The 15388-nt window shown below is 38.1% G+C and overlaps 1 protein-coding gene across 4 annotated transcripts in view; it reads left to right on the forward strand.

Moving 5' to 3' along the window:
• NECTIN3 (nectin cell adhesion molecule 3) overlaps positions 1-15388 on the forward strand; it is a 45167-nt gene that overhangs the window by 8036 nt on the left and 21743 nt on the right. For all 4 annotated transcript variants that reach the window (XM_082219748.1, XM_082219746.1, XM_082219747.1 and 1 more), the window contains exons 2-4: positions 1527-1865; positions 11001-11297; positions 12406-12523. In XM_082219748.1, the coding sequence (XP_082075874.1) occupies positions 1527-1865; positions 11001-11297; positions 12406-12523 (754 nt within the window). The remainder of the gene's footprint in view (positions 1-1526; positions 1866-11000; positions 11298-12405; positions 12524-15388) is intronic.

Consider the following 15388-nt stretch of genomic DNA (forward strand, 5'->3'; position numbering starts at 1 on the left):
TCAATTCTCTGGTAGATGAAGTCAGTGTTACTCAGCTTTATATTTTAAACTTAGTTCTCTCAATTTTAAAGTGTTTCCAACCACAGTCATGTAAATGATTTCATATTTCAGATCACAAAATGTTGCTTCCATTGAGATGAACTTAAAGGCTCTTGTTCAAAATATGGCTTGTGGATTGTGAACGTTATCTTTAAGTTACTTTGCAGACATATAGTGAATTTTTTTTGAGTTAAATGCTGTTAAGCATGAATGCATTTTGCTTTTAAGAACTACTTGGGATGGAAGTTGGCATGATCATGCAAGTCTCTTTCAGTTTCAGTGGAGAAGTTTAGTGTCCTGTCTTATCAAGTGCAAGAGGATGTAAACTTTCTGGTACCTGTTATTATAACATCCCTGCTTTATTCAAACCTTTGCTGCTGTTTTAAATGACCACTTTCCTCCCTTCTCATGCCCATGGTGTAGACACTGGTATTGTACAATCTGCTTTCTCACCCTGACTTCAAACAAATCTAGAATTGTGATGAGGCACTAGAAATCTTCCAGTGGGGCTTTGTGTGCACATGTGTATGTGTGATAAGAAATTACAACTCTACTATGTACATCAAATAATTCCATATCAATAGTTATGTAAGGGAACATAAACAGTACGGGCACTTAAAATCATTTCAAATTAGATCTAACGTTGTCTTGAAATTTTGTGTTCTAGTAGTTATTAGATTTATGAAAGAATGGGATTTATAATCATCTCAACTCTCTTTATGTGTTACAGAGTATGTTAATTTTGTCAGAAAAGATATAATCCATATTTTTCTACACCACTGGTGTACATTAGATCTGGTATAATCGGAGATTTCCAGTTAATTGCTAATTCTAGCTTTGCTGCTGCAAATAATGTCATCATAATCTCAACATCTGTCTCATTCAAAGCACCTTTTATGCAGGCAGAAAACATGGGTTCAAAGCTGTATTGTATCAGTTGCTATAATTTAAGCCACGGTTTAGTGGTATGTGGATGAGCCTCAGCAACTACCTTTCTCTTGCCACTTGGTGGGGATTAGTACTTTTGCCAAATTTACTTCTGGTTTCAAAGAATCACAGATTAGCATTATGTGCAAACCAAGAAACAAACAATGGGGATGGGTGCCCAGGGGAGGAATGCATTGCAGCAGAGAGGGAGAAAATCCATTGTGCAAGCCAAAGTCTGTTGCATGAGCAGAGCAGATCTTCCCTGAACACAGAAGTAGTCTGCAAATGTGTGTAGGTACCAGTATCCCAGGAAAGTATGGTAATGTTCAAATTTCTGTCATCTGTACTAAAGTTTTTATTGTAATATATCAAGCAAATCATTGCTAAAATTCTGGATAAAGGTAGTAATTTTGCTATGAGAAATTGCAATTAATAGCAGCTAAACTTTCACAATGGTAAAATACATGTGGACTCAATGATAACACAAATTTTCACACAAGAATAATGTGTGATGCAGAATGACTCATATTTTGTTCTCTTTCTACTTTTTTCACATTCAGGTGCCTTAGCTGGACCAAAAGTTGATCCACGTGTGAGAGCAGTATGGGGGAAGAGTGTTACACTGAAATGCATAATTGATATAAATGAAACATTAACACAGATTACATGGGAGAAAATGCATGGAAAGACTCCACAGACTATTGCTGTACATCATCCTGATTATGGATTTTCCGTTCAAGGAGAATATCAAGGAAGAGTATTTCTTAAGAATGCCTCACTTACAGATGCATCAATCATCCTAAGAAATATTACCTTCTCTGATTCTGGAGAATATGTATGCAAAGCAGCTACGTTTCCTCTAGGAAGTTCCCAGTCATCAACAACTGTAACTGTATTGGGTATGCTTATTTTTTATTTATTTTGTAGACATTCTACCTACATGTTTGAAGATCAGTATTAAAACTGGAGTTTGCAATATGTGTTCCAGCACAAGAATTGTCACTTTTGTTTCAATACTTCTTGGAAGTCCTTGCTTTGTTTAGAAAATTAACTAACTAAAGCAGTGGAGATTCAACCTGGTAAAACGGTTATCTTTCTGGTCTTTTGGCTATTTCATACCTCATTGTGTTTCAGTTAAGGTGGATTTTTTCTTCCATTGATTAAAGTTTATGCTCCTTGTAAACCACATTGGAATTCTTGAAAAAAGTATAATATATACCTAAATATATCTAGATAAACTGGTTCAGCATTATGAAAATGGTAATGGCCAATGAGGTTTCCTGAAAGACCATTTGATTACCGTTCCTGTCTTCCCTTACAGTGGAGAGCTGCAAAAGAGGGCATTGCATGGGTGCTGTGGACCAATAATAGTTTCAGTATACAGTGGTACCTCTGGATGCGAACGGGATCCGTTCCAGAGCCCCGTTCGCATCCTGAGTAGAACGTAATATGCAACAGCGCGGGCGCGTTTTGCCGCTTCTGCGCATGCGTGTGATGTCATTTTGAGCATCTGCGCATGCCTGAGTGGCAAAACCCAGAAGTTACGCACTCCGTTACTTCCGGGTTACCACAGAGCGCAACCCAAAAATACTTAACATGAAGCTACTTCAACCTGAGGTATGACTGTATGTACTGTTTCCATGTATATTTGTTTCCATGTATACTAGCTATCTCAAAACAATTTAAGTCAAATCTAATGGGCTTTGTTCATTCATTTTAAACTGGTTTCATGGCCTCTGACTGATTTTTTGTTTGTTTATAATTATTGCCTCTTAGTTTATATTTTTAATTCCATTTTACTGTATTATAGTTTAGCTCATTGACTTGGAATACCTCAGGATGAAGGGCTGTTTAGACAATTTAAAAATATATAAATACTTCTAGCCCCTTGGTAGCAAATTGTCTACTGAGCTGATGATAAGCCATTACTTGGTGATATTTTCACACATGCTCACTAGGGGGAACGTGACCTTGTAGCTTCTTCAATGAATAGAGAAAATATGTGTTATTCTCTGACGTATTTATCTAGAACAGTTTTAGTTAGCTAGGTATTCCCTTGATTTAGGTTTGAATGCTATTGTCTGGAAATGGAACGTTCAGTTGGATTGTATTACAAAATTCTTTGAGTGTGCGAAGTTGCAGCATATTAGTATTGTATCTTATAGGAACATAAGAAGCTGCTTTATACCATGTCAAACTATTCTTCTTACAGATAGGTAGCCGTGTTGGTCTGCTACTGGAAGGATTTTTTAAATTTAAACTATTCTTCTATTTAGCTTAGTATTGTCTTCACTGACTGGTGGCAGCTCCTCAAGGTTTCAAGCAGGAGCCTTTCCTAACTCTGCCTGGAGTTGCTGGGGATTGAACCTGGGATCTTCTGCATGAAAGGCAGATTCCCCACCCTGATCTTCCTTTAAAAAAAAACCCTTCCTTTTTAAAGAGTTAATTGGTGAAAGTCTTATCCGATATATTCAGTGATATACTCTAGACCAGCTCCAGGAAAATTATTTGATTTTCTCCTTTAGAAGCCAGCCTAATTAGGTACATTAATGTATATTATACTTGTTCCTATTACTGTATTTACCTTGAGAATAGCTCCTGTGCTACTGTAGAAACCTGGCATAAAGCATATTCCTCAATTTCTATTTTATGTGAATGTGACTAACCCATTAAAACTTTCCATGCTGTAACTGTACTGTGTGATAACTAACTTTAGCCCCCTCTACATGCCCTCTCTTAAAATAACGGTTGGACAATTTCCTTGTACCGTCCTTCCCATATTTATTAGTTGCTTACTTACATTCCAGCTTTCCCTAAGTTGCAATTCAAGGTGACTTGCAACATTTTAAAAGACAATAAACAAAAAACCCCTATAAACTAATTAAAACAAACTGGTTAAAAACAAATAATTAAGATACATCAGAATACATTTAGAACCAGGAATTAAAATACATTTTGTCCTGACAGTAGACTATTGATCAGCATCATCTGTGCCTTAAGTTTTCAAAGGCCTGTCTTAGTAGGAAGGACTTAAGCCTGCTGATGGATAACAAAGATGGAGCAACTACAGAAAAGACTGTGTCATGTGCCACCAGCACCAATGCTTCTAATGTTGATGGAGCTCAGAGGAAGTTATCACTTGAGGATTTTAGTACATAGGCAGTTTCATATAAGGAGGTTTTTCAGGTAGCCTGGGCCCAAAAGCTGCATAGGCTCTTGACAAGGTTGCTGGTGGCGATGTTAGAAGTGTGTCCTTGTTGTTTTTATAAGTCCTTAACAAGATTTTTTTTCTTTGTTTACAGAATGTTATAAAATATAAGGAATTGGTTCTAGCAGTTCTTGTAATTTGTTCTGGTAAAATATGCTTCTCCTTGAGAAGGCGCTTGATCTTAACCAAAATGAAGCATCCTCATCCTATGCTTCCTTTTTTACCTTTGTGCACAGCAACAAAATGTTCTCTCTCTCTCTCTTTTAGAAAGCTTAATTCTTGGCAATAAATGTGACCTTCACAAAATAGCAACAGCATTCTACATAATGCTGTATACCCTCTTAGCATTGCTGTGGTAACATTTGTGATATATGGTTTGCTGTTTGATGCCTGCCTCCACCAGTAGATTCTTATATTGATCAGAGGACAACACATTTCTGAAATGACCCAGAACATAGAATATGTTCCTATTGAGTGCACTGCTGCTGCCACAGGAACTTTCCCTGGTGACTATAACATCAACAGTTGTTGGTGTGTTTGGAAAACATTAGGACTTGCTCTGCAGTGTGAATAGACAGAGCCTGCATGGTTTCTATCAATATTATTTTAAATGTTAACTTCAGTATTTTGTAAATATGGGGAGATTGTTTATTTGTGTTTAACCCCTTTGTTTGCAAATGTTGAAATTTAAATAATTATTTCTGGTAAGCTAAAGCTAGCTGGACAAAGCTGTGTTATGGGATATTCTTTGTTATAAAATTAGAATTTAGAAGGCAACTTCCAAAATAGGGGTGAAATGAAGTAACTACAGACAGCTTAGATAAAACAGTGATCTTCTAGGAGGAGTCCGCAGCAAGTGTTAACAAGGTTCGCATTCTATGCAGCTTCAGATGTATAGTAATTTGGATCTTGATTTCTGCATTTTACAGGCTTTTCCTTTAGATAGTAATAAAATGCCCTGCCTTTAATTCTGATCCTATTAATGAAGGCATTTTCATAGAAGAGAAATAATGGTCAGTGCAATTTAAATACTGGAAATTCTCCATCATGTTCCTTTTACTGGTCATATTACCAAGTGCTAATTCCCACACCCTATACCCATACCCACCATCTTTGTGGGATAAGGAAGGGACAGGCTTTTTAAAGTTTATACCTCCTTGATGTATGTTTCTGTAATAGTGCATCACACCCAAGGGCAGTTTCTTACAAGTATTAGATTAGACAGTGATGATTATTATTTCATAAAACTTGGCTGCAACCCTTCACAAGCAGATTGACTTAAGAGTTAGGTCTGGCCCCTGCCTGGATTTATCTGTAAAATATTAGCCTCTAAACCCATTATATCAGTGAAGATCCACATGAGACAGTCTCCAAGTTAAGACCTGGCAGGGCAGACAGTAGTCCTAGTTCCATGTAAATCTATTTAAGGGTAAATGTCTAGTCATCCCAAGGTACATTGCAAATAAGTACTTCATTAGGCATTATTACTTTGCTCAAGGAGGAAATAATATCAGGATGAGGTGAATTTTAATAGTGGTTTCCAAAGAAAGTAGCTGCTGTGGACCATTTCCTGCCTATTCTTGGTTGATATGACCTCTTGGAACATTGCAAAGAAGTGCTTCACACCCTACATGAAGCAGAGTCTATCAGTCTATGATCTACTCTGTCATTTTTCCAGTTACTGAAAATAAGTAATACATGGTCCATCTCTTCTTAAGCCCTTTACTCACCCTATCATTCATTTTGGAAAGACATTGACTAAATACATTTTCACTTGGTTTCCATTACTAAGTTGACCAAACTTATTTCAAAGTTTTCAAATCTTCTCCCCCAGTAATCCTTCAGGTTTAGTCAGTTGATTTATTAATATTGAAAATAGATTATTTACTTTGATCTTTGTTTGTCTTTCTCAAAATCCAAATTCATTCAGTAACTAACTTAGTCTTTTTTCTTAATCCTGTATCAGTTCTGAATCTAATGTTCCTAATTTTATCCTTCCTAGTTTCTCTTATCACACAGAATTTATCAACAACTCTTATCTATATATCATAATGTTCAGATTAACATATTTAGAACAAAAGGGAGAAAAATGATTATTTTTGCATAGAGCATAATATATAAGGCATTGCACACAAGCACTCATAAAACATGCATTGGACAAAATTTATTGTGATTGGAACAAACCTTGGCAAGTTGTGGTTTTCACTTTCCTCTCTGCAGTCTTCTCATGTGCAGCTGCAAAGAGTTAAGCTTCATTTTCTATTCTTGATTAACCCTAATTTACGTTGCACACATTTGACAAATTGAGGTTCATCTTAAATCATGGGTTATGAAGCCACTTACCTACAGTGTGGACATAGCCCAATACTGTGGTTAATCCAAAATTCAAAACCAAAGCAGAAAAGCTCTGGCAGAAAAGAAGAGGGAAGGATGGGAGTGGACAAGGTTCATCTATGGCAAGTTGAGAAATAGTGTGATGAGTCAAGTACTGTTTCTCTGAAACACTTGTGGCTTGTTTTTTTGTCCTTAAAATTTAAATGAGTTAAAATGGAAGAATGGGTGCAAGTTTCCTCTGTTGGAACTGTTGGGTAGTTGATTCTAAGATGAAAACTTGCCCTTTGTGCTTTATATCCTATGGGGTGATGGGGTGGTGTGGCAGGAAGAGGAGAGGGAAGCAGGGACTGTACAACTAGCACTAGGAAAGATCAATAAGTGGTCCACTGAAACGTCCAGCAATTTTCAGGTGAAAATAGTTTGGAAATCCCTGCTGTTTAGGATTGAGCAGCATGCGACAAGCACTGTCACTTGACTGGGACCATCATTTTGTTTTCAGATATCTAGCAGTGTGAAGAAAGACTTGTAGTTTAGCTAGCATGACTGAGAAATTAAAACAGCAGTTATTCAGTGCCCAGAGTGTAAAGGACAATCTTTTCTTGCTCAAGTAGTTTACTGTAGGCTAAGAATTTCTGCTACTTCATGAGAACTTATCTTTCAGTCTTTCTCTGCAACAATAAATGTTAGAAACCCATATTTAATCTTTGCAGTAGTAATTCACGGGAAGCCAAATATTAACATACAGGGGTGGGTTAACCTATGCGTTAACCTGTTCCACTGATATTGACAGTAGCAGAAAGAAAAACCAGTGAACACAGTGCTGGGGAGGGTGCACTGCTATAATAGTGATGTAAACCATTTCCTCCCTGGTTGTTGGGTTGATCATTAGAATGGGGTGTGTCTGTTTCTGTGCCTTGTGTGTTTATGAGCTGTATGCATGGTGGAGAGGGAGGAGTGTACCCATAATCACTGCTTTGTAGTAGAATTCTATATAGTAGATTTATGAAACACAGACTATCTAGAACATCCTGAGTATTCTATCATAATTTTAACTATTTATGTAGATAACAAATTAAATTTAAATGGCGCCATACTTCATGGTCTAAGCAAAAAAGTAGCATTATCTAACTTTGTTTCAGAATTAGCCTGTGCAAATAGCCTTTTCCCAAATTTCTTACAATTACCCCTTCATTGCAGCCACCTGAACAACACCACTGCATTCTGGGGCAAAGTGTTTAAGGGGGAGGCAGTGGGGATGGGGGTGGAAGGAAGGCTTACTAACTGTGTAAACTTTCCTCTCTGGTTAAAATCTTTACTTTTAAATGGGTTTATTTAGGAAATGTATACCCAATTCTTCCAGTGGAATCTCAGGAGGGTTTACAACAAAGGAAAATAACAATTCTGTTAAATCGACCATTTAAAAATGGGTGTTTGGTTGAACTTCCTAAAATGAGGTTTTTTGCATAAAAAATAAAGTGCTTGGTAAAACTGAAAAGATCTAACCTTCTGGCAGAAAGCAGAAGGGGGCGGGCGGAGGGTGGCAAACAAATCTCATCAGGTAAGTTATTCCACAGTCTGATAGCTATGGAAAACAATCTCTCTCTCCTCAATCATGCTTCTGCTACAGGCAGACCTAGGAGAAAGGCCTGTCCACAAATATCTTAGGAACAGTGTAGGCTGGTAAGGAAGGTATCTTGGACCCACACAGTTTAGGACTAAAGGTAAGCACCAATACTTTGAATGCTACCTGGAAACATTAACAACTAGTGCAGCTGTTGGTTGAACACTCAGAAATACCCTTCCTGTATTATCGACCAACTGAAGTTCCTTAAGATTCTTTCAGGTAGCCTAGTGTAAAAGTACATCTGTTTAGGAATGGACATATCACTATTTGCATTCAGATGCAAAGCTGGAAACGGGAATACCCCCAAATTGCAACACTGATTTTTGGAGGCAGGAGTTACACTCCAATCCAGAATAGACTGTATCCCGGGGGAGGAGGTGTGGTCTAACTAGGAGCATTATTGTCTTGATTCTGGGCATCAACAATTTTTCTAATGTCTGATGAAAATAAGAATAAGTGTACCTTTAAATTGCACACTGTTGACAAAATGTACTAAATCCCTAAATCCAGAAGCTCCATGTAGATATTGAAATAGCATGGAGGACCAGACTAAACCCTTAGGTACACTATTTGCCAGTAGCCAAGGCATAGTATAAGAGTCCTCTAGTTTTATTTGAATGAACTATGGAACTTGCTATGAATAAATATGAAACTGTAACAGAACTCTGCATGTCTTGACTCTGGCAATAGGTTTAATTGCTTAAGTGGGCAGTAACAGTTTGTCTTTATTAATGTTAATATTTATCTTCAGATATTCCCGTTGGAATGTACTATATCCTCATATTTCTTATAAATGTGACATTTATTCAATTCAAGGTGGCTGTACTGATCTGATTAGGAACTGAGCTATTATGATACTGTGTCTAATTACCTGACAGAAGAAAGCCCTATTGAACTGTACAGAATAGGTTTGCACTGCTCACCTACTTGTTGTTTACTGGCTGACTAATTATTCAGGTAGGCAGTGATGGACTACGGGGTGTCCTGCCCTAGTCAATTTGTACATCTGTCTCTGGGTTTTGGATTTTTTGTCAGAACGTTCCCAGAGGGTTAGAGTAGGGTCACACATGTCCACAGCCCTTAGCCTTAACACCGGCTCACCACAGGGTTGTGTGTTGAGTCCCCTGCTCTACACTATCTATACGTATGACTGTACAGCCATCTATTCCAGCAACAAAATCATCAAGTTTGCTGATGACACTACGGTGGTAGGGCTCATTTCAGGAGGGGATGAGTCCGCCTATCGGGACGAGGTGGAGCGGCTCTGTGTTTGGTGTGGAGAGAACAATCTGGCTCTTAATACGGCTAAGACCAAGGAATTGGTGGTGGATTACAGGAAAAAAAAGGCGGACATTCAGCCCTTGTATATCAACGGGTGGAGAGGGTGGCGGAATTCAGGTTTTTGGGAGTAGCTATCGATCAGGGCATGACTTGGAGCGCACATACCACTGCTCTGGTGAAGAAGGCCCAGCAGAGAATTTATTTCCTCAGACTTTTAAAGAAGAACAATCTGAGTGAGAGACTGCTGGTGTCCTTCTACCGAGGCTCCATAGAGAGCATTCTTACATACTGTATTTGTGCTTGGTTCTCCAGTTGTACAGCTAGGGAGAGGAAGGTGCTCCAGAAGGTCATAACCACAGCCCAAAGGATTATTGGTCATCCTCTCCCATCTTTGGAAGAACTGTACGGTTCCCGTTGTCTTAGGAAAGCAAATAACATCCTGCAGGATTCATCTCACCCGGGACACTGTCTGTTTGCACTACTGCCTTCTGACAGAAGATATAGAAACATCAAGTCAAAGACAAATAGACTGAAAAACAGTTTCTATCCAAGAGCTGTGGCCCTTTTGAATGCTGTAACTCGTTAGTGTGACCTGGGAGTTTGATGGGTGTGGTGTGGGTGTGGCTGGAATGTGGTTTGTTTGGTTGTTGTTGTTGTCTTGCTTTTGTTGTTTTAAGGGATGGCATCCAATTTCGTTGCACTTTGTGCAATGTTGCACTTGTGTAATGACAATAAAGAATCTATCTATCTATCTATCTATCTATCTAATTATCACAATAAGTCAAGTAGAGCACTTTTCTTTTGAAATAAAATCGCAGATAACTTCAAATAAATGTAATGCTAGTTACCATAACAATGTATAGAAAAAAAGAAGCTATGTGAAAGGCATTCACTATCAGGCTGGAAGCCCTTCCAGAAACTATTAAGGAAGATTATTGATGAAGTAATTGGCAGTATTTATATATGTCTGTGTTGAATATCTAGAGGTGGTTGGAGGATGGATGGCAGTTAATGGCTTGAGGTTGAATCCCAACAAGACAGAAGTGCTGTTTCTGGGGGGGCAGAGGGTGGACAGGTGTGGGGCATTCCCTGGTCCTGAATGGGGTAACTGTGCCTCTGAAGGACCAGGTGTGCAGCCTTGTGGTCATTTTGGACTCACAACCGTCTGTGGAACCACAGGTCCTTTCTGTGTCCAAGACGACTGTTCACCAGCTCCAACTGGTGTGCCGCCTGAGACCCCACCTGTTTGCCCACTGCCTCACCATAGTGGTAGATATCCTCTGAGGGGCTTCTGGTGGTTCCCTCACTGTGAAAAGTGACGTTACAGGGAATAAGGCCGAGGGCGTTCTCGGTAGTCACACCTGCCCTGTGGAACACCCATCAGATGTCAAAAGGATAAATAGTTAAACAGCCTTCTGTAGACATCTGAAGCCTGCCCTATATCAGGATGCTTCTAATGTGTGATGTTCTCTTGGGTGGTGGTGGTGTTTCTGTATATTATGTTGGAAGCTGCCCAGAGTTGCTGGGGCAACCCAGTCAGATGGGCGGGGTACAAAAAATAAATTATTCTTATGTATTTTTCTGTAGTTGAACCAGTCGTGAGCCTAAAAAAGGGACCAAATGCTTTAATTGATGGTGCCAATCAGACACTTGCCGCAATTTGCACAGCAGCCACCGGAAAACCAGCTGCAGAGGTTCTCTGGGAAGGTAGTCTTGGTGAAATGGAATCCACTTCAACTTCATATCCCAATGAAACTGTGACAGTGGAGAGTAAATACAAACTGGTCCCCACAAGATTTGCTAGAGGAAGGCATATAACATGTGTTGTGAAACATCCAGCCTTGGAAAAGGAGATTAGGATGGTGTATGTGCTTGACATTCAATGTAAGTAAGTTGCAATACGTTCTCTGTCCTCATCACTTTGTCCTCTAAAAACATTTCATATTGCAAGTGATAGGATATCTTGTTGATATCAAATATCTCCAGGCTTTAAATACCTTTAAATGGTTCTAAATAGCCTTTGACTTAGACCTTACCCTTTAAAAATAAAAGCCCTGGGTTGGGAACAAGGAGGAATGTTGACATATGTTTCCTCTCTCAAGTCATCCTATCTTGAGAAGTAGCTAGTAGCTAGCAATTGCTCTTTTCCATATTCTGATTTGGGTCCCATCCCAAGGTAACTTGTGATTTATTGTTCTGCCATATTTATAATTTGGCTTCTCCCAGAAATATCTTGATCAGATTGCTTAAATGGTCAGGACCATTGCACAGCACATTTGAATTATTCCATAGTAACATCTTAATCTTGTCGTTACTGGCTATATAAAGTCAAATAGGAAATAATTATGTATTTCAGACTCTTATTTTGGGTCTTTGAAGTACCAAAACTTCAAGTTACATATAGACTTAAGAGTTTAAATGTAACTTGAAGTTTTGGTACTTCAAAGACCCAAAATAAGAGTCTGAAATACATAATGTGTTAACTTTAAGCTACAGGGTGCCCTGGGATAACAGCAGTTATCTGGGGTGGTGGATCAATTCAGGGGGTGCATGGCAACCATATTCTAATTAAATTCCAGGTTAACTGAAATGGATAGTTTCCACTACTTAATGCTTATTTATTAGAATATGTTCCTGACAAATACATTTTGAAGTTGTATATATGATCTGTGCAGATAACGTGCAATAAATAGTATCTAATTTAGATAATGTTAAACGTGTTGAGAATGTTAAGATGGTTTCTCAACAGCCCTCTTATTGACAATTTCACTTAAGAATGTTCCTTAATGGAATCAAATGTATTATGTCTAAATTCTATTGACAGTGCAGGTTGACAATGATGGCAAGCAGGCAGAAGGTGAAATCCGGGTAGGTTAGGTATTCATTAGAAGCTAAGAAAATAATTTAGATGGGGACTGTTTAAAGTTGCTATATTCCACAAAGTCTTACTTGATTGTTTTCCATAGTAGCTTACGTTTATATATGTTTGTAGATTCCCCCGAGGTTACAGTGACTGGGTATGATGGAAACTGGTATATCGGAAGAGAGAATGTTTTACTCAGGTGTAATGCTGATGCAAATCCACTGCCAATGGAGTTTACATGGAGTCGGTAAGTTCTTGTTTAATTCTGGCATTCATAAAAATGTAAAATATTTTTCAATTCTGAATCTTAATTTCTTAAATATGTATCAGTCTGTGAACACTATGTTGCAAATAGTTAATTCAAATTGTAAAGTTAAGGAATTAATTACCATCAAATGTGGTAGTAGCACTTAGCATACCTGACTTCTTTAAAGGATAAGGCCAATCCAAGGAAAATAGGTTATTCAATGGCTATTAACCATAACAGTTCAAAATGTTCATCTTGAGTGACAATATACCTCTAATTTACCAGATGCTTGGAGCAAATAGTGTGTGGCTGTTCAAATCTTCCAGAAGTACATTGGTACCTCCGGTTGCGGACGGGATCTGTTCTGGAGCTCCGGTCAGATCCTGAGGTTTCCACAACCAGAGGGAGTGCTTCTGCGCATGCGCGCACGGTGAAACCCAGAAAAATACTTCCAGATGTGTGTGTATCCAGAGGTACCACTGTATCTGACTGGTCACTTGAGGGGAGGGTCAGAATTGTAGATTAGATGGCTCCTTGGTCTGTTCTAGCAAGAGAAATATTTTAAGCAGCATATTTGTCACAACTCAAAGCTTTCAGGGAGAATGCAACACTGGTTTTCACAGAAAAAAAACATCTCCTACATATGCTAACAGCGTAAGAGAAAGACACAATTTGAATTATTTATGAATAAAATAGTATGCTTTATTGTTAAGTAGTAATACATTGCCACATTGAATTTATCAACAGACATAACAGGCTTCAGTATAAACTGTAGAATAGTTTTTTTTGCAGAATGTATTGATTTTATGTATAGCAGGTTTGGAGACTAGATGGCTTTTTGAAATTCTGCAAAGCTGCTAGTATTTTGTTGGAGGATTGCCTGTCATGATTAATGTTAAACACAAATGCTGCAATTGATTAACTTTGGGCGACAGTTATACTTGATTCAGAAGTAATCTATGATCTGTTATTTCATGGTATAAATATACAACAGAGTAAAATGTTGAATAAAATTTTAAAAAGTTGCATCATGTCCATAACTAGTTAATAGCTGCCTTGTATCATTTTAAAGATAATTTTATTTTAATGTCATTTTATGTATAATCAATTTAAATGTAGTTTTCATCTTAATTTGCTGGCTCTGCAAATTATTTGAAGTTAAAATGCTCTCTGAAACTACAGTCAGTATATTTGTAGTAATGAAATCACCACTACAAATGCAGTTCCAAATATAGCACAATGGAAGATTTCTTTCTTCTTTTTTTTAAAGGTCCAAACGTGTCCTATTAGAGGAACTGAGTTTGGATGTTAGTAGTAGCGACCTGTACTTTTTCAATTCTTCTGCCTCTGATTTTGAAGCCATTCAAACCATTCTTTTGAAACTTGAAGCACCTTGTATTTTCATTGTCACTTTGGAGGATAACTGGCTTAAAAGCTCCCCTTTTATGCTGATTGGGCAGCTCTAGGGACCCTGTTGCAGAACAATAACAGTTCTTTGACCTCCCCCCCCCCCCCGCCAACTTTGGATCACAACAACACCGATCTTAAGGTGAAAAACACTGTCCATAACTGAAGACAGAAGATGAAGTGATATAAGTATTTAAAATCAACACTGATCAGGAGCATATAACTCTTTAATCAGTAGGCTCTGCCCTCCTTCGGGCAGGCCTACATGTTATTCTTTCCTTGTGACCTGGCATTTGCCCTTTTCCTTTATGTTAGGCTGTGGCTGTGTACATACCATACTTTTAAAGCATATGGCTTTCCCCATAGTTTCCGCTCACAGGGCTACAGTTCCTGGCAACCTTAACAAACTACACTTCCTAGGATTATTTGGGGGAAGTAATGCACTTTAAATATATGGTGTGTACACAGGCTCATATTAATGGAGACCAGGTCTAGTTTAGTAGGTGAATTAAATGATGATATGCCACCTTTGTGTACCGCTTGCATGCAGCAAGAAGAAAATATTATTAAATGCTCTTGAGAAGCCTTAATTTCTTCTTCTGTTGCATTGTGGGCAAGGTACTTTATTACTGAAGATGATATAGCTTCACATCCTGTAATCTTGCTGCAGTTGATCTTATTACATATCTGTTAAACATTGTTAACAAGACATTTAACATTTTTACTGTTGTAGTAGTTTGGTTTGAATTAAAGTGTTGGTAGCCAAGAAAAAGATTTTGAACCTGCTTCTGCTATGTAGCAAAATTCTGCTTATGTTCTGTTTATGTTCATGGTGTTTACGTGAATATATACAAATGTGAACAGGTAACTTAAATGGGGGTGGGAGTGGGCGGTCCTTGGGTGCAACTAGTTAAGAGATTTAGAATGCTCTGTTCTCTCCTCTCCCTCAGTTTTGTCAGTGTGCCATGTACCTCAATGTATGAAGCAAATAAAAGATTTACACTTCTGTGCTGAACTTGCCAAAGATATGCATGTATACTTATAGAATAATTAACTCAGACTGATTGAGTTGTGATGCTACATTGGAGGTATTGTGAGAAATTTAAATAGCACCTCACATCCACTCACCATTGCCATCTGATAAGCTGCTGGCTTGCTCATATAGGAAAAGGGCGCATCAATTGGCACTTTACTGAAGGCTCTCCCAATTCTGGAGCCAACCCTAGATGAGAGAATAGCAGCTTTGTAGCTAATATAACTGGCATGGAGGTACTGAGTAACACTGATGAGTTTTCTGTAGAGGTTCAAATGAGGAGCTACGTACGTGTATTCTGTACAGCATAAAAAGTAACTAAACAATAGTCATTTAGATTATGCTTTATGTAATATTATATGAATGAATTATATTAATATTAAATAACTTAATTGTGTGATGTGAGATGATTGACCAGAATTTAA

The sequence above is a fragment of the Podarcis vaucheri genome (assembly GCF_965113315.1).
Source record: "Podarcis vaucheri genome assembly, chromosome: 4".
Taxonomy (NCBI): domain Eukaryota; kingdom Metazoa; phylum Chordata; class Lepidosauria; order Squamata; family Lacertidae; genus Podarcis; species Podarcis vaucheri.